The sequence below is a fragment of the Gallinula chloropus genome (assembly GCF_964237585.1).
Source record: "Gallinula chloropus genome assembly, chromosome: 3".
In the NCBI taxonomy this organism is placed as follows: Eukaryota; Metazoa; Chordata; class Aves; order Gruiformes; family Rallidae; genus Gallinula; species Gallinula chloropus.
Genome location: NC_140087.1, coordinates 52,149,269 through 52,175,822, shown reverse-complemented (window position 1 = coordinate 52,175,822; position 26,554 = coordinate 52,149,269). Strand labels below are relative to the sequence as shown.

Below are 26,554 nucleotides of genomic sequence, written 5' to 3'. Positions count from 1 at the left end.
AGGCAGCCTGGAGCAGCACAGCCAGCTGTATCTGGCTCATCTTGGAGATCTGCAAGCTGCCTCAGGTTCTGAGCCATCAGAGGAGCATGCAGTGGTCATATTCTTCCTGAGCAGCTGCTTTATCCCTAATACCTGAGGCAGGAGAACCATGTTTGCAACTGCTCTGTTGTAGACAGATGGGCTTTTGGACACGTGAACCTTTTCTCAGTTCTGAGACACAAGTAGAGAAAGTCAGGTGAAGGAGGGAATGGAGAGCGTGGTGCTGATGTCTGACTTCTTTACATTCATCAGCCAAGCAATCTGAGCAGAAAAGGTAAGAAGGCTATTAGCCTGCTTCACACAGCCACAGCCTCTGCTGTCCACTGATGGAAAACCTTGGGCAAAAGGGAACTCCCCTTTCAGATCAGCATCTTGATGCTTGAGGTGCCACCCTTGGAACAAGGCAGGAGCAGATCAAACTGTGCTTGAATCGCCTCCCAGCTGAGCTGAAAGGTCTTTCAGACTGCATCCACATTGCTCTGTCAGAGCAGCCTCCAGAACCAGCAACAAAAAGGATGCTCCTGCATCCTCCCTCACAGCTTGTACACAGGACCCCATGCAATCTTTAGACGGGGTTTAACCTGTATGCACAGGTTCACCTGACCTCCAAGAGGATTCCATGTTTGAACAGTGTGACTGGGCTAAAAAAGCAATGTACTGTCAACTCTGAAGGAATGCTGAGAGGCTGGCAGTAAGGGGAGAGCTGGAATGGGCTCTCAGCAAGGGCAGACACCCTGTAAGCATCTTATGCAAGTGTGGGTTTAATTCCTGCTCCCACAGTCAAGACTGCTCACACCCAAGGAAGAGCAACATGTTCCAGTATAGCCCACAGCCGGTGGCCTGAGCCCAACTCCCCACAAGGAGGAAGATGGTTGATGCTTTGTGTGTCCAGAAACACTGGGGTTCACTCAGAGCTGGTTCCCCTCATCAGGAAAGGGAAAATAATTCAGTTCTCAGCACTGATTTCAGGAAGATGCTGGTCTAGGGACGTGCATCCTCCAATCTCACTTGTCGAGGGGAAAGGATTGGCAGTACTCCTCCATGGGCTCCTCTGATGCTCCCACTGCAGGGGCTTGCAAAAGCTGAAGGGGGTGAGAAGCAACTCTTGAAATGGGGACAGTGTCGCACTGTTAGGAAAAGGAAGGAAGCAGGAGCCTGAGCCTCATGGAAACACGGCCCTCTCTTGCTAGCAATTTCGCAAGAAGTGTCTTCATGCTGTGTCGGAAGAATCCCAGCAGCAATTGACAGGGGGATTTCAATCAGAAATCCATCTCCTGTAAGGACTGCTTTGGGGGCTGAACAGAGAAAGCAACCTGCAATCTGCTTGGTATTGCTGAGCAATAATGGGTCCAGCTCAGATGGAAAGCAGACAGAGAGAAAGTGAATAAGGGCCCCAAACACTGGGTAGAGTGGAAACAATCAGAGCACCGACTGTCGCAATACGGCCAACGCCACTTCAGCCGGCTCGGCAATAATCACGGCCCAGCTCGCTCTCCCCTCTGTATTTGCCTCATGACATTCAGCCAGTGAGCAAACATTTTCCTGACCATAGAGGAGATTTAAAACTGCTTTGGCTGCAGCTTATCTCAACAAATAAAGGACTGGGAGCTGGCCTGAGTGCGTGAGTCTGCTCAGCTCTGCTTACAGGCAGCTTGCGCGCAACGGCTTTCCGTCTGCCTGCAGGGCTGGCACCCGGCGCTGCTCTCGCAGCCCCAAGGTGCTGTCTGACCACCTCTCTGTGTGGTGCCTAAACCAGAGGTGTGGCAAACTGGTCCAGCTGTTGCTGCCACCGATGAGGAGGAAGCGAAAGGAACATCTGCAGGGCATTTGGGAGGGGAAGCAAGAATTCGGCTGCTGTGCGCGCCCCATCTCCTCTCGCCAGACAGAAGAAGCAACCCCTCTTCTTCCAGGCTCTCCCTCTCTGGGCTTGCCTTGGTTCTACCACTGACTCCTGCCCTGCTGACAGGACTCAGCCAGCTCTGCCTCAGCACCTCCACCAGCTGCCTACATGTAGACAAGCCCGAGCTGCCTCTCAGCAGGTCATCCAGGGACAGCATCACCCAGCCAGCTCTGCCCAGACACGTGCCAAAAGCTCCTTGCCCTGGAAGGAAGCCCCAAAAGACACAGCAGTCAACACAGTGCAGCAAAGCCCAGCTATTGTCTGTCTTTCTCAGGTTGCCAAAGTAGAGGACTGTGGTCTTTTTTGATCATCTCTGCACTAAATGAAAACCTAGAATGGATTTTATTCCCCAAATCCCTGCCCTGGCAGGTTTGAGGTTCAAGGGGCAACTGGAGGGAACAGAAACCATGGTTAGGTTGGAGAAAAGGCTGGAATATACCAACTGAAGTAATACAGAAATGGCTTCTTGGTGCCCAGGCGGCTTTCTGGCTGAAACAAAAGGTATACAGACCAGGTTAAGGCCCTGGAGTGTCCCATGAGGAGGGAAGCAGCATCCCACTCTCCTCACAATGTACCTTTCATTCTCCTTCCCCATCAGGCACAGTGCTTGCCATGGGATGCCCCTGAAGCCAGGGCACTGCCCATACTGGGCTCCCCATCTGTCCCAGTACCTCTGTTCTTCCTGAAGAGAGCTTTGGGAGCCCATGGACACACCCCTGTGCAGGGGAGACAAAAGGGACTGCAAAATCTCAGGAAGTTTTATATAATCACAAACCCGTTTCCCAGGAAGCTGTATTTGTGCCATCTTTGTATATTTCAAGCCTGTTCCAGTTCTCTTATCTGGGTTTTTGGGGTTTTTTTTTTCCCCTCAGCACTAGCAGCAGCGTACTTAGCCTGGTAAATAATGCATACTGCTCTCGCTGCTATGCAGACAGACAAAGGCAGGTAGTGTATCAAAGAATAAAATTGTACAGCGAATTGCAGTGTAATAGCTGTAATTTAGTGCCCTGTGGGTGATCAGAGATTCAGAAAGTATCAGAGACCCATGCTCCGCGCTGACTGGCAAGGTGACTGGAGATACAGCACAGTGTTTGACCCTTGGATTGCTTCCAACCTAAGCGGAGACATAAAAAATTCAGGAGACCACGCTGTCTCCCAGCAAAATGGTTTGTGGGGTGGATAAATAGATGGATTTTGTGTGTACGCACACACGGTATATTTATGTGGGCGCACAGAGATAATCAAAGAAACACTGATCAAGACCCGGACTACTTATATAACAGAAATGCCTGGGGAAGCTGGGGGGTGTATCTGGGTTGTTTTTTATTGTCTGCTTGCGAGAATGAAGGGAAGTCTTCGTTAGGGTGTCAGCTGGATCCCAGCTCAGGAAATCTCAATTCATTTCACATGCAGGCTAGTGGCTAATGATGTGTGTGTGTGTGTCTGTCTGATTTCAGCTCTTTGGCCATCTCAGACCTGGAGGCATTCAGATTCTTTGCCAGTTCCCATTTCTGGAGCATTTGTCTCCACCAATCACCCAGGAAGTCATTTGAGGAAGCAGAAATGATAGCAGGAGCAATAACGCTATTTTCAGACTCCCTAGTAGCCCCTTGATCAGAGGCAGCGAGACACACGTTCCCTTGGAGCTCAGTGGAGACCTGGAAGGATATAATCACTCTCTTTCTACCTAAACAACACAAGACCATGCAGGGGGCTGTCACCTCCCATTTGCAGACATCTCAGTGTAGGAGCAAACTCCTTTATTCTCCCTGCTCGGGGAGCCCCGAGCACCCCCTGTCCTTGAAAGCCTTCCACCCATTGCTCACGGGAAACGAGAAGCAAAGGGACAACCACGTCCTCCTAGGAGCACAGGGACCTGCCTCCAAGCAGCGAGCACCAAGCTATGTGAGAGGAGCTCTGAAGCAGGAGGGTGACTGGGAAGAGCAGTGCTTAGCATAGAGACTAGGCACTTTCTTTTCCAAGAGCATCCCACCATCCAGAAAACCACAGGTCACATAAAGGGGCGAGTGTCTCGCTGTCACTGCAGACGGGGACAGACCTACCCTGATTTTACTGCGAGACATCTGAGCCAGAGAATACATTTACATGGTTGTCCTCTCTCATAACAAGTGACAGCTCAGTTTGGATCAGCTGCGGCACTCAAGCAGCCTGTCGGCCACATGACAAGCCTCCAGAAGAGATGGGGTAGGAAGAGGCACGGATCTGGCTTCTCCCACCTCTGTCAGCAAGGCTACGAAATCTTGGAGCACTTCACTACTCAAACAGCATCTAGAACCCTGTAGGACAAGTGACCCACAGCATCCGGGTAGGGAAGATGGCACTTTGCACAGGCAGCATATATGGCTCAGCTGCCTCATGCCTTTCTCTGCGCCACCAACTGAAACTGGAGATCTTAACGCCCCTGGGAAAAGGAGATGGGGAAATGCCACACATAAATTGAGTGGGAGAGTCAAAATGGAAACAGAAGAGAACCCGGCACCAGCCCATTAACTCCTAATGACTGCTGGGCGAAGGAGTTAGAGCAGGTGAAGACAGGGAGTCTGGGGCAGGAAACCAGACTGTGCTCACCAAGTGACTAAACCAGAAACCAGATGCCCACCACAGAACCAGAAAGGCACAGATGCTGGCACAGACATCTGTGTGAGCTGTGTCTCACTAGGCCAACCTCACCACCCTAAATCTGTACAGCCCATTTGCCAAGTAAGTACCTTCTGGTTCCCTGGAGCCTGTTCAAGGCATTAAGTCTCCGAGAAAGGTCTCAGGCTCTTCTGAATATAGCTGAGGGACGCCAAGCTAAAAACATGGCTATAAAGCCAGTTGCCCAGTGTTGAAGTGGCACGGAAACCCAGTAGGGTCTCCTCAAGAGACTGTGCAAGACCCCAGTCGCAGGTCAGAAGCAAACCTGTCCTGGGGAACTGTGATGGCCACATTTCCCCCCCACCCCCAGCCCTGATACTCGCCACATGTTAAAAGCAGGGCACACCACTCCACTCAGTCATACCCTGATCCAGAAATGCACAGCTCCCCAATGCTCCTGGGCAACCAGCAGGACCCTGTACTGCCTCTGCACCACAGCGCCCATCTCTGTGATGGATGCACCTCTGCTGGCTGCCGAATAAACTCAGCCACGGGGTTGTGGCCCCAATAACACAGCACTTCATAAAGCTGCTTGGGTCTCTCTCAGTGTTCTCAGATATTTATAAGGTGCCCATCCCCACCATATATCTGCGCACTTCCCACTCGATCAGATATTTCTTCTTGTAACTGTGCTCTTATCCTTGCTCGGTAGAGAGGAACGATGCCCACACAGCTTCGTAGACCCTCGAGGTGATGCAGCATAATTTTAGGAGGACAGCAATGCTTTCGTAAAACAAAGCACATAAATGGCTGCAACAGCCCCAAAAAATGCCTCCAAACTAGCGCCTGGCGTAAGAAAACTCTGGCTGACATGTCCTGGGGGAATGGGCAGAGACCAAAGCAGAGGAGAGTCTCCAACTTTCTCCAAGTCATTTGGGCAAATCTGTACCCCTGTTCCCAGGTTTGCAGGGTGGGATGCACCCACTGGACTCACGGATCCCTCTTAGATCACATCTCTAAAAGCCACGGCTGCAGTTCTCCCACGTCCTCCAGACTAACACAGCTCGATTTGGAGTTCAGCCTCATTCAGCATCAAAGCGAGATCTAGGATTACACGCTGTGCCTGGCTCTGAAAAGCAGGACTCCATCTGTTCCCACTGCAATTACTGTGCTGTGTGAATAGTCATGATCTTGCATGAGGCACACAACTCCTCAGAGCCCCTCATGTTTGACCGTGGCACGTAGGACACAGGTTTTCCTCCAAACAGAATCTACTGATGAGGACAGGCATCAGCCCTGGCTACAGAATCCCATCTTGGCCCAACTTTGCATTTCACCGATGCCAGTTTCGTCTCCGGGTAGGTTGTTTTGATTAATTTCATTTAATTAATTCTATCATCTCAAGCTGTTCCCAGAATCTCTGTGGAGCCTGTCAAGGTGGGAGCAGAGAACATGATGCACACAAACTGAAGACGCAGTCCATTGGCTTCTCTATATTTATCTTCCCAGAGGAAAAGAAAACACCCCACTCCACAGGAGCATCTTTCAGCGTGTAGAAGTCTGACTGTTCTCTGTCACTCTTCTGTTCCCTGGTGCCATTTAACTCTGCAATTGTTCCTGCCAGGGGCAGACTTATCTGCACTGGAAATTGTGTTCCCTGGTCTTCATCACAATTTCAGCCTTGCTTATAGGGTCTGAGGAGAAAGGAGGGAATTTATGTGTTGGTCCTACAGGAATGAAAAACCAAAGCTTCATAGCTCAGTTCTAGCTCACAGCACCTCTCAGTTGTGCTCTCAGTTTTTGCTTCCCCCAGGAGGTAGGCACACAACCTCTGCCACTGGTGATGTTTCCTCCACATACCTTTGTGCTGGGAGTTGTCCTGTCCCTGGCATCGCCCATCCTTGGCTGTCCTCAGCAGCAAGATGCTTCCCTCCTTCTCTTCACAGGTGCAAGTGCATGGACAGACTCTTCCTGCTTCTCTCACCTTGGCTTTGCCCTGCAGACAGGCTTCTCCCTCATTGTGGAGCGGTGACTTCCTTCGGTGACCCCAGGAACCAGCTGCCATCAGGAGAGCAGGGCTGGGAGGGGAGAGGAGACAGGGCACTGGGCTACACATTATGTTGGGGAGACTGGTTCTCAGCAGGTCCCTGAAAGGTCCCCTCCTGTCCCATGGTTCATGAGGCATTGCCTGACAAGCTGAGGAAGGATATGCTTGGGGGACAGAGGACTGCTCCCCATGGTATAGGTGAGAATAAGAGATCAAGCCCCTGGATTTGGTGCCAGCCCAACTACTTAACTTGCTGAGGAGACTGGATCAGACACTGCCTCACTCTTCACATCTATAAAGTGAGATCTCTGGCCTCGTCTTCCTCTCGGATTTGTCAGAGGACTGATTAATTTGTGCTTACAAAGCACAGTGAATCTTGCAGATGGGAAGGCAAAAAGACGTAGGAAGGCAGTAAATCAGGAGTGCCCAGGAATGTTCTCCTAGGCACATCCTGCACGCTTGCACCGAATGGCTCACATCCATATTATTAAACCTTCTTCACCTCTGAAACAGAGCGACCTCAGGCACAAGCCTACTGGGAGCAGTCCCCTGCCTATGATAGCTCCCAAATCATGCCTGGAAATAAATTGTCTGGGACAGTCCTAGAGGATCCGAGCCAAACCATGCTGGGGGTGTGCTGACTCTTCATACTGCTGATTGAGTTTGTATTCTGGGAGCATTCCCTGACATTGTTTAATTTACTAGTAAAGACTTAATTACTAGCGAAGACTTAATGTCTGCTCTATTAAATTACTTTCAAAGTCAGCACTGCCCTGATAAAAATCAGCAAGTGTCCCTAAACCTTCTTGAAAACGTTGATTCCTCACTCATTAACTTTCCATCTCTTCAATGAATGCGGAACAAATTATTAAATAATCAATTTGTTAGCACTTAAAGATCATTGGGTGATAAGAAAAGGCCAGCAGAGAGAAAGCCAAGAACAAAAGTATATTGGACCAGTTACCTTCCTTTGCTGCAGTAACTGGACTAGTGAAGGCTGCCCTGATGTAAGGCTTTTTGAAGGAATCCTGTATGGTATTTGTGGCAGATACAGGCTCTGAAGCTAGTTATCAGCAGTTTGCCACCAGACTGGGAGGACTTAGGGTGATCAGTCCCAGGGGTGCCAGGCCACACCTATCAACTAGTTTCCTCAATGATTTAGATGGTGAAATAAAGTATGTTTAAAAAATACATGACTGGCCCCAAACCTGGAAGAGCTTGCAAGAATGAAGGCAGGACAGGAGAAAAAATGATCTTGACAAACGAGAGAAACAGCTCACAGCTGCAATTCCACACAAGCAGTGCAAAATATGGCACCAAGGAGGAGCAGAAATGAAATGCACCAGTAATGCATCTGGCCAGACCACAGCACTGAGGAAACAGATCAAGGAGTTACAGGACCACGAACCAAATATGAATCGTTGCTGTGAAGGTATTGCATAAAAAGGCAAATTTAATTCTTGGCTGTATTACCAGGGCATGCTGCCTGTAACACAAGGGAGGTGATTTTATTGCTTTCTCAATACCCCTGAGTTAGAGAGGCTCAGTAGGAGTGGCTCAGTCTCAATTTGGAGTGGATGAAGGTAACAGTGTAAGGGGTGCAAAACATGTAGGGTTGGAAGAAGAGGATTGAGTCTGACGGAGCAAGCAGAAGAGGAGAGATGATCATGAACCTCCAACACATAAGGCTGTTAGATGAAAGATGCTGATCACCTGTTCTCCGTGTCTCCTGGGAACAGGTCAAGATGCAACAAGCTCATTTGGATTACAGAGAGGAAGGAAACCTTCCCAGCCACGAGTCGATGGTGCCAAGGAGGGGGCAGTGTCCCTGGCGTGTCTGTCGTCAGCGTATATGACCCTGCCTCTGGGCACACAGATGGAGTGGCTTCTGAGTGTCAGACTTTCAGACTGACGCTCATGTAATTCTTAGTTTCTAACGTCACTCCATCGCTCATTTTGGCTGCAGGGGTGTGACACCCAAGGCGGTAGGGACTGCCCAACCAGCAATTCTAAGCAGGGTCTCACCAGGCCCTTACCCAGTCTCATTACTGGGTATGTTATATGACATTCACCCATGCGTTGTCACATCCTGTGCCTTCCTCTTGCAAGTGTTGTATTAAACCATCCCATACAACAGCTTACTAAAAACTATCTCATTCTTTTTGTCTCTCCCCTCTGGCAGGAGGCATGTTCCATAATCTGATTGCTCTCACAGCTAGAAACTTCTGATTTCCAGCTTAAATATGCTTGTGGCCAGGCAGCAGCCACTTGATACGGAGTAGTTCAAATTGGTAATGCCTGTGCGTATTCTAAATCACAGAATCTGATGTCATTGCACGTTAAAAACTTCCAGATCTGTTCTTCAGGCTTGAAGAAAGAAAAGATTATACATTTTCTGAGCAAAAGGAACTTTTTTTCTTTCCTGTATCAGCACGTCGATGACCTGAATGACACTACAAAGGAAATGAAGATGTAACACAGGAAGTGCTGGAGAGAGGGTGCCAGAGCAAGAGCAGAACGAGGAGACCCAAGGCCAGGTGACGGGCATTATGAGGCTGTCAGCTCGATGGATTCAGGATGGCCAAGAGGAGTAACTCATGAAGTGAAAAGCGCTGCTTGCAGTGGTGGGAATGGTGGCTTGCCGGTGAGGGAGGAACCAGTTCCTCTTTTCTATCTCCCCAAAACATGTGACAACAAAGGCCACACTCATCCCGTCCACAAAAGGGTCTGCATATGTCCCTCTGTGGAGAAGCATGTGTGTGAGAACTGACAGTCCTAACCCTGAATCAGTGCTCACCTCTTGAACAGGAGACAATGCTTTCTGCTGAACTGGTGGCTGCTTCATCCCATTGCAAACCGTAACAGATGGGTTTGCCTCAAACCTCCACGCATTTTAAGGCTGCATTTACACTTGCTAAGCAAGGCTTCTGTCTTAACAGGGGACAAAAAGTAACATTCTCAGGCTTCTTCATCTTCTCCCTTCCCCTGGTGCTCTGCTCTGCCAGGGCTGCTGGCTGGGTCCTACTCAGCTTTTTTACAGCCTTTTGAGCTGCTGCTGCTTGGAAAGCCCTTAGCTGTGGCCCACCTTGGAGGTGGGAGTTCTGGCTCCTTCAGGTTCAGCGGCATAAGCTCTGTACCAGATTGAGAGACACAGCACAGTACAGCTATCCCTTATTTTCTCCAGAGAGAAAACCAGAGCAATACTGTTACCAATGCATAGCACTTCCCATAGTAAAAATGGAGGGGGGTTTTTTTTGGAAGAAAAGTGAATCACGCTAATTAGGTACTAGGATTATCACTCCTTCTAAGAGAGGCATCTGCAGTCCTGCCATCCTAGCAAGACTTCAGTCAGCAGAGGGTATTTAGCCAAAATGAAAATTCAGTCTGCGTGTCTAATAAATGCTGCTGCTGCTGCCCAGCCTTCCATTTTCGGTCAGCAAATACCTCTGCTGTTCTCTGTCATGTAGCAGTCATCTCCTACCCTGAAGACAGATGCCTTTCAGTGGTGCTTCTTGCCTTTTTTTTTTTTTTTTTAAATATAAGATAGCAATCTTTTCATAAAAAGCTTTCTTGGGTCAGGACAAAAGCCGCCATGCATATGTAACGTTGTGATTAGCATCTTGCAATGAACTGGCTAGTGTGCACAAACTGTTGTCTCCTGGTAGATCAAACAGCTGGGTTTTTTTTTTTTTTTCTCCTGCAGCTGCTTTAGCATAAAGCTTGTGTTTGGGAACGAAGCCCCAAGGACAACCTGAAATTCTCAGTGTTCGGAACAGACAGTAAAACAGCCGTCCTGTGGGTGCCTTGCTCTTCTGAGAGACTCACCTTCTTCTTAGGTGTAGCCCTAACCCCCAGCTGTGCAAGAGCTGGGCTGGAATAGCTGGCAAAGCCCAGCAGCTTAAAGCAGGATGGAGCTGATTCCCCTTGGGGAAAAAGCCAACTGATCAACCCTCATTTGCCTTCTGACAGGCCCAGCCAGACAGCATACTTGGAGGCCCCTGCCTGAGTGCTGTCCCACAAGTGGGATCATTTGCACAGTGTGCAGTATGTCAATATACACACAGAGCAGAGGTATGTGATTTATTCTGCATCTGCACAGAGACAGGCGCTAAGGTGGTAATTCCACAAAGCTAAGCACACCAGCACACACAATCTACAACATATTTTGTCTTGTTACAGGATTAGAAAAAAACCCACCTAAATTTACACTGATGGGCTAGTAATTACTGCATCATCTACTATTGGTCAACTATATTTAAATGAGCTCCACGCTCCTTGAAGGTGCGTGGGGTTAATGCACACAGCCTTTTAATTGGGTGGGTGGTCCCAACCCCCCCACCCCCTCACCCCTTTACATTTCCACTAGTAACTGCTTTTTTTTCCTCCACTTGAGGCATCTCTGGCAATCATCCAGACTGTGGGCCTTCTGGGGCAGGATGTTTTCTCTTTATCAGTCTTTCAGCTCTCCTTCAAGGCTACTTTTTAGCAAAGCCTGCTTTTTATCAGTCCTTTGGCTTTTCTTCAAAGGTATAGTTATTAGCAGAGCTAAGTAGTACTTTTAACCCTAAATTAAGCAGTATCTAAGCACTAAACCAAACACATTTCTGCCCCGGTAAAGCGGCAAGTTCTACTTTATTGGTATCACTAGGGAGCAGGGGGCTCTGAGGGTGGAGAAGCAGGACAAGGCAGGTCTGAGCCTCGGGACTGAGTCGTCCCGCCTCAGTTTCCTGGCTTGCTGGTCCTTCCCCTACCATCCCTCATCCACTGGAGCAGGCAGAGCTGCCTGCAGGCAGCACGGGCACAAAGCAGCAGGCACCGCTCCGGCTGCCACAGGCTGCCTTCAAACCGGGTCGAGACGGGCTTGCACGGCCCAAGCCGATGCCGCAGCCATGCCCGCGCCGCCGCGCCGAGGAGTGACGGGCAGAAACTCCCTCCCCAAGATGGCGGCGGCTGCCCCACAGCGCAGCCCCTCACAAAGATGGCGGCAACCCCGCGGACGTGGCCGCGCTCGGGTGGTGGCGCGGGGGGGGGGGATCTGCGCATGCGCGGCTGCGGTCGGGCCGGGGACCATGGGGAAGAAGCGAGAGGGGCTGAGCGTGGCCCGGGAGGTGAGGCGGGGTGGTGGCGGCGGCGCGGCCGGGCTTGGCAGGGGTGAGGCCAGGGGCCTGGCACCGTCTATGCCGAAATCAACATTTCCTTGGGGAGCGGGAGGACCGGGGAGGGCCGGGGCAGTGGGGCCTGAGGGGTGCCGCTCCGGTCCGGCTGTACCAGCGCCAGGCCTGGCTGCCATGTTGGACTGCGATGGCAGCAGGGGAGGCCGAGGTGGGGTGGCCTGTGAGCGGGTAGCTCCGTGCCTCGCTCAGCCTCTGTCCCAGGCCTTTGGGTGATGGCGTTTGGTGCCCTCGCCCCTGTTGAGCCTTTGAGCCAGCGTAGGGAGAGATGGTGAGTGTGTGTGCCTGTGCAGGGTGCTGGGCAGGCTCTTGCCCGTAGCTAGCACACCTGTGTGCAGCTTGGCCTGTGTGTGTGGTGGTGAGAGCCAGCAGTGTGCTGGGCACTGGCTGCTGCTTTTGAGAAACCCAGTGATAAACCAGTGTGTGAGGTGCTGGTGAGCGACAGCAAGGAGAAGGGGAAAAGACTGTTTTTCAAGAGAATGGTTTCTTTCTCAAGCAGCCTTTTTATTGTTGTGCTTGGGTGTTTTGTAATCTTCTGAGTGGCAGGAGGGCTGCTGGTAAGCTTTGTTTGAGTTTTATATTTGGGCATATTGTGGCTGAGGTCTCTCTGAAGCAGCAATTGTTCTGGCTCCTGCCAGAATGCTGCCTGGGCACTGCTATCCAGACTGGCTTGGAGGAAGCAGTGGAGAACCTGTTGTTCAAGTTTGTGAGTTGTGGATACTTTGTGGGGATACACAGACAGCAAAAGCCTGAAGCTTCCTAACAAACTGCTAAAACCGGGCAGAACTGCTTCAGTGAATCTCACTGGTCACCTCTCTGCCCCGAAATCTTGGATAAGCATATGAACAACAGACCAAGGTAGCCAAGAAAGGGACTTGGGGCTTGTCATATATGCTTCATCAGTTGGTAATCTAAAGGTGAGTGTCCTACTATGTTGTATGAAGGGGAGTTCAGTTTGTAGTAGTTTTCTGGTCTGTTTCGTCTAGTTTGGCTTTAATTGGAGAAACTGACATTTCTGGGCACTCTAACCCAAATATAACCACCAAAGCCAGTCAGGAGAGGAATGTGCTGACAGTCCAGGCTTTTTTTCAGAGAGCCCAGTGGGGAAAGCTAAAATAATGTCTTTTTGGTAGTGGTTGTTTGAGATAGGACAGACGAGGGGAGTCAAGGTAGTAAGCTCTGCCTTACAAAAGGAGAGGCCTTAAAAAGGGTGAGCTTGTCAGAGACCTGCTGGTCGCAGAATGAAAAGGAACCGATTTAGCCGCTACAGCAAATGCTTGAAAACTCTTTGGAGACTTCTGGTATCTTTAGATTTTTTTTAATTTTTAAAATTTTTTAGAAGTTGTCCTGACAGGACACATTGCTTTTGAAAGGATTGTAGAATTACTCTTCTTTTGTGACACTTAACCAAAGATACTGCTGAAAAATAAAATTCTTCTCCCTCGCAGTGATGAGAAAGGTACTGAACAGAAATTAGCAAGGGAGAAAACGAAATCCCTTTAAAGTCAGAGGAAGAGATGGCTGTATTTCAGGTGTCATAAATGCGTTACAGCCAATATTGATTTTATAATTTAAACTTTCATTCAGGTCAGTATTACCTTCTGAGCTGTTATGATTGTAAAGAAAACTTTCCAAATGAGTCCTAATATGACATGATGCATGGCTAGCTTTGAAGGGCCTAATCTAGGCAGAGTCATGCTTGTTTAACTGAAGTCATGATGCTAAATGAATGCAATTTTCTATATGGATACTTATCAGATTAGCTTGCACTTACAAATTGCAGGTGTAATTGATATGACCTGGTTTAAACTGATATAAATGTGTCTCCATAAGGCGGCGGCGGTTTAAACTGGTGCCACTTCTCCTTTCCTGCAGCCCTGTAGTCGTGCGACAGGCAGCCCCGTTGGCAGTGCTGAGCTGCAGGGAGCTTTTGGGATGAAGCCCACTGGGGGGAAATGACACTGGGAAGACTGGTCCGTTTTGTAGCAAGATAGTGAGAATGGAATGGTTGTGAGAGAGTGAGCAAGGGCAATCAAAGGTGTGGAAAACTTCTATGCAAGAAACAGCTGAGCATACCAGGTCCTTTTAAGCCTGAAAACACGGCTGCAGGGGGACCTGACAGTGGTCTGTATCCTCCCCATGCGACTTGTAATTTTAAATACAGAACGACATTCACTGCCAATGCAAAACTAGGGCTGTGGAATGAAACCAGCAACCGACAAGCTCGGAACGAACCAGGGGCGTCGGTGCTTCCCTGTGACCTGTGGCTGTGCTCTGAATCTCCTTGCCAGAGCCCTTAAAAATACACTTGTGGCTCAGACAACAACTGGGGAGAAAAATAAATTGCGGGAAGTGAAAGAGTGGGGCTGTTAAAAGGCAAAAAGAACAAACACCCTGTGCTCAGGCAGCGGGGGAAAGGCAAAGAGAACAAACACCCCGTGCTCAGGCTGCGCAGCATCCAGTGTGTGTTTGGAGGCAGCGGTGTCTCCTGTGCTGCTGGCTCTGAGGAGGCAGCGGCTGAGCAGTGTCTCAGGAGCAGGGGAGCGGCCGGTGCAGCCTCCCCTCACTAAAGCTGCTCTTACAGGACTTCTCCCGGAGAGCCGTGGGTGCTGCCCGTGCGGCCGTGTCTGTGTGCTGTCCTGCAGACCCGCTGCTCTGAGGGGGGCTGGCTAACGGGGTGGTCTCCACAAGGCTGAAGGAGGAGGTGCAGGTGGGATCCAGCCCTTTCTCCTTTACCCACGCAGAGGGTTGATCTGCAGGGTTTATCTTGGCCTTTTGCTGTGGATCATCCACCCTCTGTTGTGCAGTAGCTTGCCCGGTAAATATTTCTAAGCGTACTGTGGGCACAGCATCTGTGAAATGATTTGCCAGCATGTAAATGATTCAAAGAGCGTGGTGAAAATTGAAGTGTGTCTATGAACTGCAAGTTAGCATTTTAATTTACACAAAACTTGTCTCTGCTGGACTGATTTTAATAATCCAGCCAAATCTGCGGACGCAGGAACCACTAATTCTTCTGTGAAAAGAATGGCTCAAGTGTGCTGGCAGGTGACAAGGCATGAGAAGGCTGCTCAGGGAAGGTGGTGGGTTTTTTTTCTTTGCCCCCACCTCTTTAGTTGGCTTTGATCTGTTTTATGAGGGTCAGAAGACGAAAACCTCATTACCTAACGCTGTTGGATGTCGACGTATGTGTGATGGCTCTGTGCCAGTATCTTAATTAGGGAATTCATAAAAGCGAAGGGTGGATGCCAGTTCTTGAAAAGTGCTTTTAGCCTTTCTGCTGGAAAGAAAGCTTTTATTAATTCATTACAAAATGTATTAAAAGGGATCCAGCTCAACTCTGTAAGCAAAGCTGCTGCTTTTTCTCTTACCCCTTTGTCTCTGCCTTTATGTAAGCCATTTCAGGCTCCCTGCCCAAGATGGTCCCAACAAATGAGATTTGTAATAAGCATGTAAGTCAGTTTGGATTGAAATCCGCTCCAGGTCTCTCTGGTTTAAAAAGGTCTCCAGATTGCGAGCGAGTGTTGCCAGAATGCAACAGAAATGGCTCAGTGCCTTGTCATACCTTGTGGAGCAAGGGAGGCATCTGGTCTTAGATCCCTGTGTGCTTCCAAGGCTCCTGGGACTTATTTTTGGGAGTGGCTCTCGGGGAGCAGAAGGGCAGCTCTGTGTGCCCCAGTTGCTGCCTGTCTCACTTGTCCCTTTTAAGTGACGCTGCTTAAAGGTGCCGCTGCAAGCAAAGTCCTGCGTCTCTGCCACAGCCCTTGTGAACCTGAGTTTCACACTTCAGCTCTCTCCCAGAGGGTCCCCTTCATGGAAAGAAGAGCCAGGAGGCGCTTGGGTTCACCTTTGCAGCTCCTGAGCTGCTGTGCTGAGATTGCCAGTCTGAAGTGTGGTGATGGCTCAGCTAAGCGAGCTCGGCTCTTAGTTTCCATGCAGGCTTCCAGTACACCGGGTACACATCCCAACTAACCTTCTCACATATTAGTAGAAGGGAAAGCTTTCCATCCACAACAGCTCAGGTGTGCACCTGCTTCTAGGATTGCTCTCCTGGAGAGCTGCTGCAGGAATTTATGCCAGAGCTTTACAGGTTTCCTTGTGCTACAGCGTTACAAACTATGCCATCCCGCCAAGAGTTTCCTCAGCAACCCAGAGAGTTATCTGTAGTTCCCAGGCATTACTCTGATTTCTCCCTGTGCTTATTTTCTATTTTTCCCTTTATTTTGTCCCACATGAAGAGGTGCATGGATGGCTGAGTTGCAGAGAGAGTCCTAGCTTGCAGGAACGGATCCGAAATCCCAAACTGAGGCACTGTCACTGTTATATCAAGATAGTGCTCTGCCTGTAGTTTGGGTCAGTGTTTGAGGCTCCTTATGTAAGTGAGCCACCTCCAGGAGGCAGATAGTATTGCCCTAGTTTACAGGTAGGGAGGGAAACTGAGGCATGGTAAATAGGTAACATCTGGGGTTTCTCATACTCGTCCTTCCTTACAACCCCTAATGACCCATAACCTGAAGAAAAGAAATAGTGAGATTCTGGAGGAAAAATACTTTGCTCATTCAGCAATGTGTTTCTCCATCCTTCCCTTTTGTCTTTTTTTATTGTTTATTATTATTTTTTTGTCCTTTGTTCCCCCAGCTCAGCAAAGCTGATGGTGCAGTTCTAGGGCGTGTGGTTTATTAGCAAATCATCCCTCTCCAGCAGGAGACCCAAACTTTGGCTTTGATTGGAGAACAGTAAAACCAGTTGATTTTTTTTAAGTATTATGTAGAATCTGGAGATTTTTAGTCAGCAGAAAGTAAAAGCATTGGCAGAGTTGGGCAGAGATATCCTCTGGTGACGTCTTGTGAAGTGACTGAAGTGTGGGCAGAGAATGCACTAGTGGGAGCAACTGCAAACAGTGCAGGAGGAGAGGAAGTACAGAGGCACTGGTGGTTCAGTGGTGGGGCTGGCAGCTGGCTTAGCAAAGCTCCCATTAAATTGCATTGTTTCACATGATTTTTAAACATGTTTCCAGAGAAGGCAAAATGCATTTTGGTATGTTTGCTGGCTCGGGAGAGGCCAGGCAACACGTGCTGAAGTACCTCTTGCTCTGTGTGTGAGGGTGTCCCACAGAGGAGGGAGCAGAGGTGTAGTCATTTGCAAGCGGTAGGAGCTGGTGAGGGAGGGACAGACGGACTGCCCGCCTCCACTCTGCTGCTCCCTGCTGTTAATAACCGGCTGAATGGCCTGGTCAGAGCTGACTGGAGTGAAACCCTTGCTTGGCCCTGAAGCAGCCTGTGGGAAATGCACCCTGCAGTGGATGACAGATAGTGATGGGCAGCTGGAGTTAACGTTCTTAACTGGCACAGCTGGAGATGGAGGACAACTATCTCTGCCCTCACCTAATGCATTTTTGGCTGACGTGCTTCAGAAATACCCGAGTCTCTGTCCAGGCAAACACAAGCCTTGCCCAACACAGGCATCATTCCCTGCTCTCTGGGCTGTGCCTTGGTGCTTCCCTTGGGCTCAGGGGAAGCCACACAGGTGCCTCTGGGGAGTTTGGAGTCTCAGCAGCCCTGGCAGAGTTGCCCCATAACAGGGGAGTTTGAAATTGCTATCTGGTAGGATGCCAAGATTTGAGGCTTATTATGCACCCCCCCCCCTCCCCAGCTCTCCTATGGTCTTTGCAGTGAGACTGTTCAGGTGAGCGGCAGAACTCCCTTTTGCAGTCTGCTTTGTTCTCCCCTCTTACTTATAATGCTGGCCTGGCTTTCCTGAGCTAAAGGTGTGAGATTGCTAATGAGTTCAGGACGGAGTTGATCCCCAAAGCAGCAATAATGAGGGATCACTGCCTCTTGATTTTGTTTCCCATATTGCTGTTTATGGGAACGTGTGTGCTCTGGACCACCTCTGAGGCTTGTGTCTCATTCTACCCCAGTACTTTACCTGGGACTGTGCTGCCTCTTAGTTTTTGGTTTGTGAGAGAAGCCAGCTTTGGCCTTGCCTGGAGAATTGGAAGCAACAGGAGTGTTGTGCTAAGGAGCTGCAAAGAGGGGTCACTGCCACCCCAGGGCACTAAGGCCATTTATTTTTTTTCAATTTAGGATTAGTCCCACTGTTTCCCCCCTGGAAGCAAGCCTGGAACAGGACCAGATTTTAGCAAAAAAGTGGTGTCCAGCCCCACCAGTGGGAGTGCTGAGCTGGTTTGGCTGTCAGGGGTTGCAGTGTCGCTGTCTGGGATTATGGTTGCTTGGGGTATAATACAGGCTGATCTGAGAGGGATGGGCTCTCTATGCTGTCATCCCTATACAGAGCCGGGGCTGTCCCTCCCTTGGTTTGGGGAGGGAGGTGGAGTGGCTGAGCTGCCACCCTTCCCATCTGAGGGGGCACAGATCCATGTTAATGGGAGAGGAAATGGTGGTGACTGGTGTGGTGTTTTTCAGATTGATGGGCTGGAGGAGAAGCTGGCACGCTGCAGACAGAGCATGGAGGAGGTGGACCTTAAACTGCGCAGGGAGAAGCTCAGCCCTGAAGGAAGGTATTGATGGCCACCTCCTTTCACAGCGATGGATGTGCACTTCAGCTAGCTGTCACCCTGCTGTAGTACTGAGCAAGGGCTCTTGAAGGGGTGGGAATGAGTAGTTCCCCAGAACAAGAGTCTCTTCCCCCAGCTTGGAGCTTCCTTGGGGAACTTGCCAGGGTGAGAAGTTCAATGATACCTAGAGAGCGCTTTACCTTATCAACAGCCTCACTCTCCAACCTGCACCGTGACCAACCAGGCAGTGCCTGAAATTTGACACTTCACTGCATAGCTGTCTCCTTGCCTGCTAGGAAACAGCTCTGTAAGTCTGGCAGAGGTTCACTGCACGCTACTCCTCCAGCCTTGGTGCCCAAGTTCAATCAGCACCAGGCTGGGATGTGACTACAGAATGGGTAGTTCTAAGGGAAATTGCTCTGTCTGCTTGTGTTGCAAAGGTGCCTGGATGCAATGACATGTTGGCTTTCCTTGGGAAAGGATAGAGGGATAATTCCTCTGAAATATGTTGCTGACATAGAAGAAGTAGCAGTAGACTTCTAGAGCAGGTCTCAAGCAAGGTCTTTGGACCTGTATTTTGTGGGAGACACAGGCAGAAGCTGCTGTTTCTCTAAAGTGTAAAGCAAGAGATCCTAAATCTCCCATCTGATTCAAAAATCTCTCTGCTAGGGACATTCTTTCAGTCACCAGCATCCCACTGCTGTACTCCTAGCCAAAAAGGTTGGGAAGCTCAGTCGCGGGCCCAGGGAGCGGTTCTGGTGGTCCTGGTGTCTGCTCTACAGTACAGTTCTACAGAACCCAGTCAAAGGTGATACTGGCATCCGTGACACCTCTGTACTGTGATACTTAGCAGTTTCAATTTCTTTGTTCCTCCTTTCCTCTCTCTCTCTCCCTCCCCACCCCTTACTGGGGGTTTTATGCTGCCATCCATATTCAGACAGTGTTCTGGCCCCTCCTGTCTCTCATCTCCCTAGCTCCTCATCTCACTAGTCCTTTTCTAAGCATGAATTCACATGTTTACTGTCTGTATTCTTTATCTGGTTCTTATGTGCTCAACAACCAAGCCTACAGTTATGGTAACATGACAGAATGGACTAAATCTGTACAATTTCTCCCTGAAATTTAGGGCCCAGAGCAAAGAATTGGGAAGAGGGATTCCTGGGGGCTTTTCTGGATTTTACAACTTGGGTGGAGGTGGAAACAGAAATTCTGTTGCCCTAATCCAGACCATTCAAAAAGCCCTGGGGGAAGGTACCATGATCAAAATTACCAATTCAGTGAGTAGTACACAAAGGAGAGCTCTGCCTTCCCGTTTTGAAGTTCAGTTGTCATGGTTTCTTCATGTCTTGTTCTCAGAGCCTCTTCCCTCGACTCGCTTCCTAAGGCCAGTTTGTAAGTGGCAGCCCGGCCATCTTGGTCAGTGTGCCTCCCCCCTTCCTCCCAGCTGCACCCCACATCGCCGTTCCCCAGGGGCCTCACAGAGCCCTTCCCCCTCTCACAGCTCTGAGGTAGTTCACTCTCCTCCCATCCCTTACTTAACCAGCTGGATCTCACTCCTGCTGCAGGCTCTTGCTCTGCCCCAAGGGGAACACCAGACTGTTACTGCCTTCTCCTGTCTGCTCTGAGCCAGGGGATAACTTGTGACTCTGTGTGTATTTATATGCCCAGTCTGAGAGGAGTGACCGTGTCCTCGCTGCCGTGATGGAAACACTGCTGCTCTCAGGCAATTTGTTTTGCATTTATATTTTAAACTGTGTATTAATTAATCATCTTGTGTAGTTTAAGACAAGGGCTGAGTTGGCCTGACTTAATTGTTACTATCCTGAGTCTTTAGTCTTAATAACAGGTGGTTTAACTGGTTGTTACTGGGCTTGGATTCAGCATCTCTTCCCTTGCATGGCTGGGGGTTTCCAGACAGTCACCTCTACACAGTGAAGGGTGAGGGGCTCCTCCTCTGAGCAGATACATCCCCGGCAGTGGGACAGTCTCTCTTCCATCGTATAAGCAAAGAAATAGGCTGTGCTGTGCCTCGCAGGTAATGAACTCCTCTTCTCATTACAGAAAGTCACTGGAGAGAGAGAGAAACTTACTAATGACCAAAGCTGACAACTATGGTAAGAGCTTCATTAAAAATGGGCCCTCTGGGCTGGATGGGTTCAGTGCTGCAGCTTAGCTTTCTCTTCAAGCTCCTGCCACCTCTGCCTTTGAATTTGGGCTCAACCAAAGAGAGCTAGACTGAGGGAAATCTAGTCAGCATATCATAATAGGAGTCTGGATCCTACTGCTCCAGCTGCCCTATCATAGGGAAGGGAAATAAGCATCAGCAAAGGAGATAGCCAAGATGTCCCTTTCACATATCAAGTTACCAGTCTCTAGTCTTAGGTTAAGCTGTTGACTGAGTAGCTTTTAAAATCCCACCCTTCATTTTGGTTTGGTTTTTGTGGGATTTCATTTGTTTGGTTTTGGTTTGTGTTCAGTTTTGTGCCCGGCTCCAGAAAAGCATAGCCTCCTTGGGGAAGGTTCTCTCTGCATCAGGCTGTGAGGCCGTGCAGCACACGAGCCTAAGGACTCCTGCTGATGTGCCACCTGCGGTTCCAGAGAGCCAGGGTCTTTCCCTGCTGCTAAAATGAGAGGTCCTCTGAGCTACTGCAGTTTGACAGCATTTCTGTTCTGCTGGGGGTGCCGCTCTACGTGTCGTCAGGGTCCTGGCGCTGATCAGCACGCTGCCTGCGTGACAGCACTCTGAAGCAAGGCAAGCGCCACAGCTCAGATCAAGGGAGAGGAGCACAAGTCTTCTTCTAGGCCTGGAGAATTGAAAGCTGGGGTATGGCCAGCAAATTTGTAACTTTAACTCACGCTAAAGGACTGTTTCCAGAAGACTAACAGTTATTTTAAACAGATTCAAAGCTGTTCCCTCAGGGCCTACCACTAGACATGGCAGAAGACTCTGCACATCACTGCCACCCTGTTACCAGCCGTCAGCCATCACTGCTAGCATCAGCACAGCAGCCTGACAGGCTGCTCAGGCAGCAGCAACAGCCTCACCTAATGGTGATGGCTGCTCCTCCTGGAACAGAACAGACAGTGCATGTGCACACAGTCTTTTTAGATCAGCGCTGTGGCCTCTGATTAAATCTCTGCTTGCTCCAGCTGACATACTGGAGGGCATGAACTGCAGTTGCTGACAACAGCACTGCTCCATCAGGTTAAGCTGGCCGTGCTGTGCTTGGGGTTATGTGACCTCCTGCCCTTCTAGCCTTGCAGACAAGCAGTTTGCTCTCTGGATGCCTGAGAATAGCTTGTACTTGTTGAAGACTGGAGCAGAAACCACAGCTCAAAACCTCTTTTGATGCCACCGGCACCAGCCTGGGAGACTGCAGCGCCCGGGCATTCCCGCTGGTGGCCGCAAGGGCAAGCTGTAGCAGCAGGAACCGCTGCAGTCCCTGGAGCCGAGCTCAGCAGGAAGAGGTGCCTGGCTCCAGCGCCAGCCTGTGCTCAGCCTTACCCTGCAAAACACTTACTGCTCTTTGGGCACGCAGCGTGTAGTGCTGTAGCCTCACTTCCTGTTACTTAGCCAATTAACAGGAGACAGGATAAGGGGAAATGGCACAAAGCTGTGCCAGGGCAGGGTCACATTAGATGTTAGGGAAAAAAATTTTACTGGAAGAGTTGTTGGGGCCTGGAACAGGCTGCCCAGGGAGGGGATTGAGTCACCATCCCTGGATGTGTTTAAATAAAAAAAGGGTAGATCAGGTACTTAGGGATATGGTTAGCATAGGACAGAAACAGTTGGAATTGATTATCATAAAGGTCTTTTCCAACCTTGTGGTTCTTGCCTACACCTCCCAGTAAAGTCTTGTGGAACGGAACTAGTGAGGATGGGGGTCTCAGCTTTGGGAAAGGGAACAGAATAGAAACAGCAGCAGGACTCTGCTTTTTGGTAGCTACTTCCTCTACGTCTCTCTTCTGTAAACTGTGACATGTCTCTCAAAAGCTGCAGGCCCCAACAGGAAGAGTGGCCAGGCTCAGACTTGTTCCACACCCATCCTTCTGGGGCACAAGGAAACCCAAATTCTGTAACACTTAAAGGTGCCCAGAGTTGTACTTAAGTAATGTAAGCACTAGGAAACGGTACCAGGCTGGTGACTGTTCTGTCTAGACATGGCTTTCTACCCTCTGTCATCTTTCCCTTGGGCAACAAGCAGTTATTCTCATGACCCATTCTGCTCTTAGCAGGGTCCCAGAACAAGATAATTTGCAAACAGGAACTGGTCTGGCCCTGAAGTATTGGCAAGCACAGAGCCCAGACTGACAGGAGGGGATTTGGGAACCCTTTCGGTTGCTGCTCACAGGTCTTGTGAGGGGCAGCCTTGCAGACTGACCCCAAAGGTAGGGTTGTCCTTCTAGGAGAGTTCCAAAGGGAGAGGCAGCTGCAACATGGAGAATATTCACAGGCAAGACTTTTGTTTGCTTCCCAGAGAAAGAACTGAGCGTGCTTCGTAAGGAGAACCGCAAGAACGCTGCCCTGGCTGTGGCCGTGGCGGTGCTGATTGCTCTTATTTACGCCTGCTGGACGATGTGATTGCACTCAAGAATTCTCCCTGCTGACCAAATGACTCTCCTGCAAGGAGCTCTTCCTCCTCTCCCCACTGCGCCCTCCCCCAAGGGTGAGGATCAGCATTTCAAACTGCTGCTCTTGTTTATTCTCCTGGAGCCCTGCCAGAGGGAAGCTGCTTCCCTGAGAACTGAGGGGGACAGGAGACAAACCAGAAATCCCAGCACACTTACAGTGGGAAGCTCGGTCAAGCGGAGCTGAAGGTGGTGCAGTCTTACCCAAAATGCAGTCAAGACCATCCAGCATGATGGAGGAAGGAAGTATGTGCTCCCTTTTGAAGAGGACCTCTGTGGTGGCAGACAAGTGGTCTCAGCCCAGCACAGCCAGAATACAGGCCACCTTCTGGGTTCTGGGGACTCAGCTGTAAGCTGAAGGGACACCTAGCTCTTTGAATCAAAGGGTAAATTGGTATTGTGACCTAAAGCCTCCCTCTGTTCCCCCCCAAGCTGAATGGAGATGTTTCCTTCTCCACACTGGCTTACAGGACCAAAGGAAGCTTGCCTCCACAAGCACAGGTGGGAGGTAGGTACCTCTTTTTCTGCAAGCAGGTAGTATCCAGTTTGGGCTGTGAGAACATCTACCTCCCTCTCCAGTGCATCAGAGCGTGATAGCCATTTTGTGCCTCTCAGTACCAACGCTTGCAGAAGAGATTAAGAGATTTTACTGTCAGCTCCCAGGGATGGAAGTGCCTTTGCAGGGCTCTAAATAAAATTATTTGACCTTGTAACTTCCTCTTTCTCTTTGTTTTTCTGCTTTGCAACGTGCCTCAGCCACTGCTTTGCTCCATTGTTCTCACCCGACGCGCTCCCCGCGGGCACGCACTGTGGCACCCCACGCAGGGACTGCAGGAGGTGCCTGGTGCCCCTGGTCAGCAGGTCTCGCAGGGTTAGAGGGCAGGTGGGGCCCGTACTGCACCTGAGGGAGTGCTTGCTTTGAGGGGCAAAGCGGTGCCGGCCCGAGTTTTGGGGGAAGCAAAGCAAACAAGCGCTCTTGTGAACTGAAGGGGCTGTATTGGTAAGAGACAACAGAAGCAGAGAAGTCAACACAAAGCAATACACAGCCAAGGAAGGGTACATTGTGCAATTAATGTACATAAACATTCCCTTCAGCCAGACCTTCCTCCCCCCTGCTTCCCAACATCATCCCTGTTACCCCACGGCAGGGAAGCAAGGAGCGCAGCGGCTCGTGCTGGCCCTCATGAAGGGGATTCGGAATCAAGGTTCAGTGCATCAAAACTGAAATTAAAAATAAAAGCAAATTAAACCCGGGAGGAGCTGGAGGCAGCTGGGTGAACAGAAAGTCCCTGCTCATAAAACCTAGACCACAGGCTGAGTAGGGGTGGGGGTTTTGCACCCTCAGAGGCCTACACTCGCCCCAGTGTGCTTCCTCGTCACCTTCTGCCCACCAGCTTGCAGGAGCCCAAAGCTCTCAGTGGAGGACATAACACTTGGCAAAAGAGCCTGGCAAAGGGAATGGCATGCTTTGGTGGCACTGGAGCAGCCAGAAAGCACGCCAAAGAGGCACCAGAACTCAAATTACTGGCTGGTTTAAAAAAGCCAGGTGCCTGTAGACCACACAGCTGGGACAGATTCCTCCTCATCCCTCAAGTCACTGAAGTGCCTTTGCCAAAACAAAGCTGCCAGGGAGGGGGGCACCAGTTATGTCATAGGTGTTTTACCAATGCTTACCAAGAGCAGAGGGGCTCTGCAGGTCAGCAGGAGGCTGCATTAGCAGCACACAGTCCTTCAGCTGCTTTGGTAGAGCCAACTGTGTTTGGGGACTAAGAATCATCGATGCAGAAGCAGCACTATTAACCGGCTTCACTTTTGGCCAGAGCTTAAGAAACAGGATAGAGCCCCTGCACGATCTTCAGGGCCACCTACTGGTAAGGTGACCTCCCATCCACTGACCGGCAGACCCAGCCACCCTCTGTGCTGCTCCTTCAGCCACGGGTGTGTTTCTGTAGGGATCGAGCCTACAACAGGAACCTCTCTGGTGCAAGGAGTTAATTTATACCAGGCTCCACAGAGTTAATACCTGGGCACATGGAGAGAATTTGCTTGCAAAGGTAGGGGAGCACTCCGAGCCCACAGCCTACTTGCAGGGTGACATTCAGCAGCATGCTGAGAAGGAGCACGAAGCCTACGTGTGATGCTGGGCCTTGGAGGGTGGAGGTGGGACCTCTACAACATGCCATCCTTGTGCTGGTTTCTTCGGGTGGAATGCAGGGCACCCATGTACATGCCTACAAGTGAATGTTTCCATGTCTTGCTACATGAAGCTTGTTCAAATCATACACGTGGGCGTGGAGAGGAAGAAAGGAGAATTCAAACAGCTGCTATAGGCTCCAGGAGAGCTATAGCTTTCTTTAAGGCACAGTTCAGACAACCCCTAGATCAGTTTCCTCCTCGCTACTAGTCTGTGTTTAAAAACAAGGCAAGAACAACAACAAAAAGAAAGGGGGGGGAAGAGAGGAGGCAGTTTTGCTGCTTGGCCAATAGCAGTCACCTCCCTGTTCTTCTGATTTACCTGGAAGACCTGGCAGAAGTGCCGTGGAAGCCAGAGGTGAAGGTAGAACATGCAACAGAAGACAACTTTGAGCCCAGCACAGAAGTGCATGGAGATGCCTGCTGACACGCAGGTGCTATGCTGAGAGATTCGCAGCCCTGTCCCTTCACCCCAGGGCAGCTCTAGGGCCGGATGAGACGCGGAGGGTTAACAAAGCCCACTCTGACATCTGGAAAGGAAAGCTCAGTAACCTCTCCAACGGGCATACAGTCAGGGCAGGATTTCTTCTGATCACCCAACATGGGCACAGGCAAGATCTCTTTTCACTAAAGCCCTGGAGTTTTTCTTCTTATCTAAGCCAGACGTTCCTGTGATTTCCTCCAAAGACCTCCAGCATCCCAACCTTCCTGCATCTTCTCCCCCATGTCCTCTTTCCTCCCTGAAGATGTGGGTAATACTGTTGAGTACCAAGAATAAAAGCACCTTGGTCTCAGAAGTACCATGAGGCATAGATATGTTCACAAATTAACCTCAGGCTGCTGGCTGAGGATCAGTCACTGACCTGGAAAGGGGAAATCCCTTGTCACAGCAGCTTCTAGACGTCTGAGAAATCCTTGGCACCAAGCACACCAAATCTGTGCCAGGAACAATCCTCATCCCCTGCACTGCCCTTTGTCCAACAGCATACCATCACACTGGTACTGTCAGTGGCCAGTCAAGCGCCTTGATAAGCAGAAGTGTTGGAGCCCCCAACAAGGACACATACTCAAGTCCCAAAACTAGCATCCCCCCATGAGTTAGCTCTCTCCCCCTGTGTAGTGCAGGCCTTTGACAAGGCCGAGGAGACAGCCACCAGGCATGTGCAGGGCCACTTCAACGTGCTGCTGCCCAGCTCCGCCACCAAGACACCTCTGCTCCTTCCCACACAGCCAGGAAAGCACAAGCCTGGAGAGTTCTGGCACACACAGAGCTCCGCAAACCTTGCTGAATGTCTGAACAGGACCAAAGCAAGCTGCCAGCCCCCTGGCCTCATACATGCAGTAGGTCAGGACAAAAGGGCATTACAGACCTTGGCTCCAGGAGTCACCACGGGCACTCCGGCAGCAGACGCTACCTGGGCCATACCCTTATATACACTGCCAGGGTAGAGCCTTGTCCT

The 26,554-nt window shown here is 50.2% G+C and overlaps 1 protein-coding gene across 2 annotated transcripts in view; it reads left to right on the top strand.

The window, feature by feature from the left end:
- The first annotated feature begins 11,650 nt into the window (after positions 1-11,650).
- The window catches only part of CCDC167 (coiled-coil domain containing 167), a 38,565-nt gene continuing 23,661 nt past the window's right edge, over positions 11,651-26,554 (top strand). The window contains exons 1-4 of one of the 2 annotated variants that reach the window (XM_084262049.1): positions 11,651-11,692; positions 18,181-18,275; positions 20,334-20,386; positions 22,751-23,594. In XM_084262049.1, coding sequence (XP_084118175.1) covers positions 11,654-11,692; positions 18,181-18,275; positions 20,334-20,386; positions 22,751-22,854 — 291 coding nt within the window. In that variant the 5' untranslated portion in view covers positions 11,651-11,653 and the 3' untranslated portion in view covers positions 22,855-23,594. Of the gene's footprint in view, positions 11,693-18,180; positions 18,276-20,333; positions 20,387-22,750; positions 23,595-26,554 lie in introns of those variants that run through there. The other variant, XM_084262050.1, reaches the window with a different exon arrangement.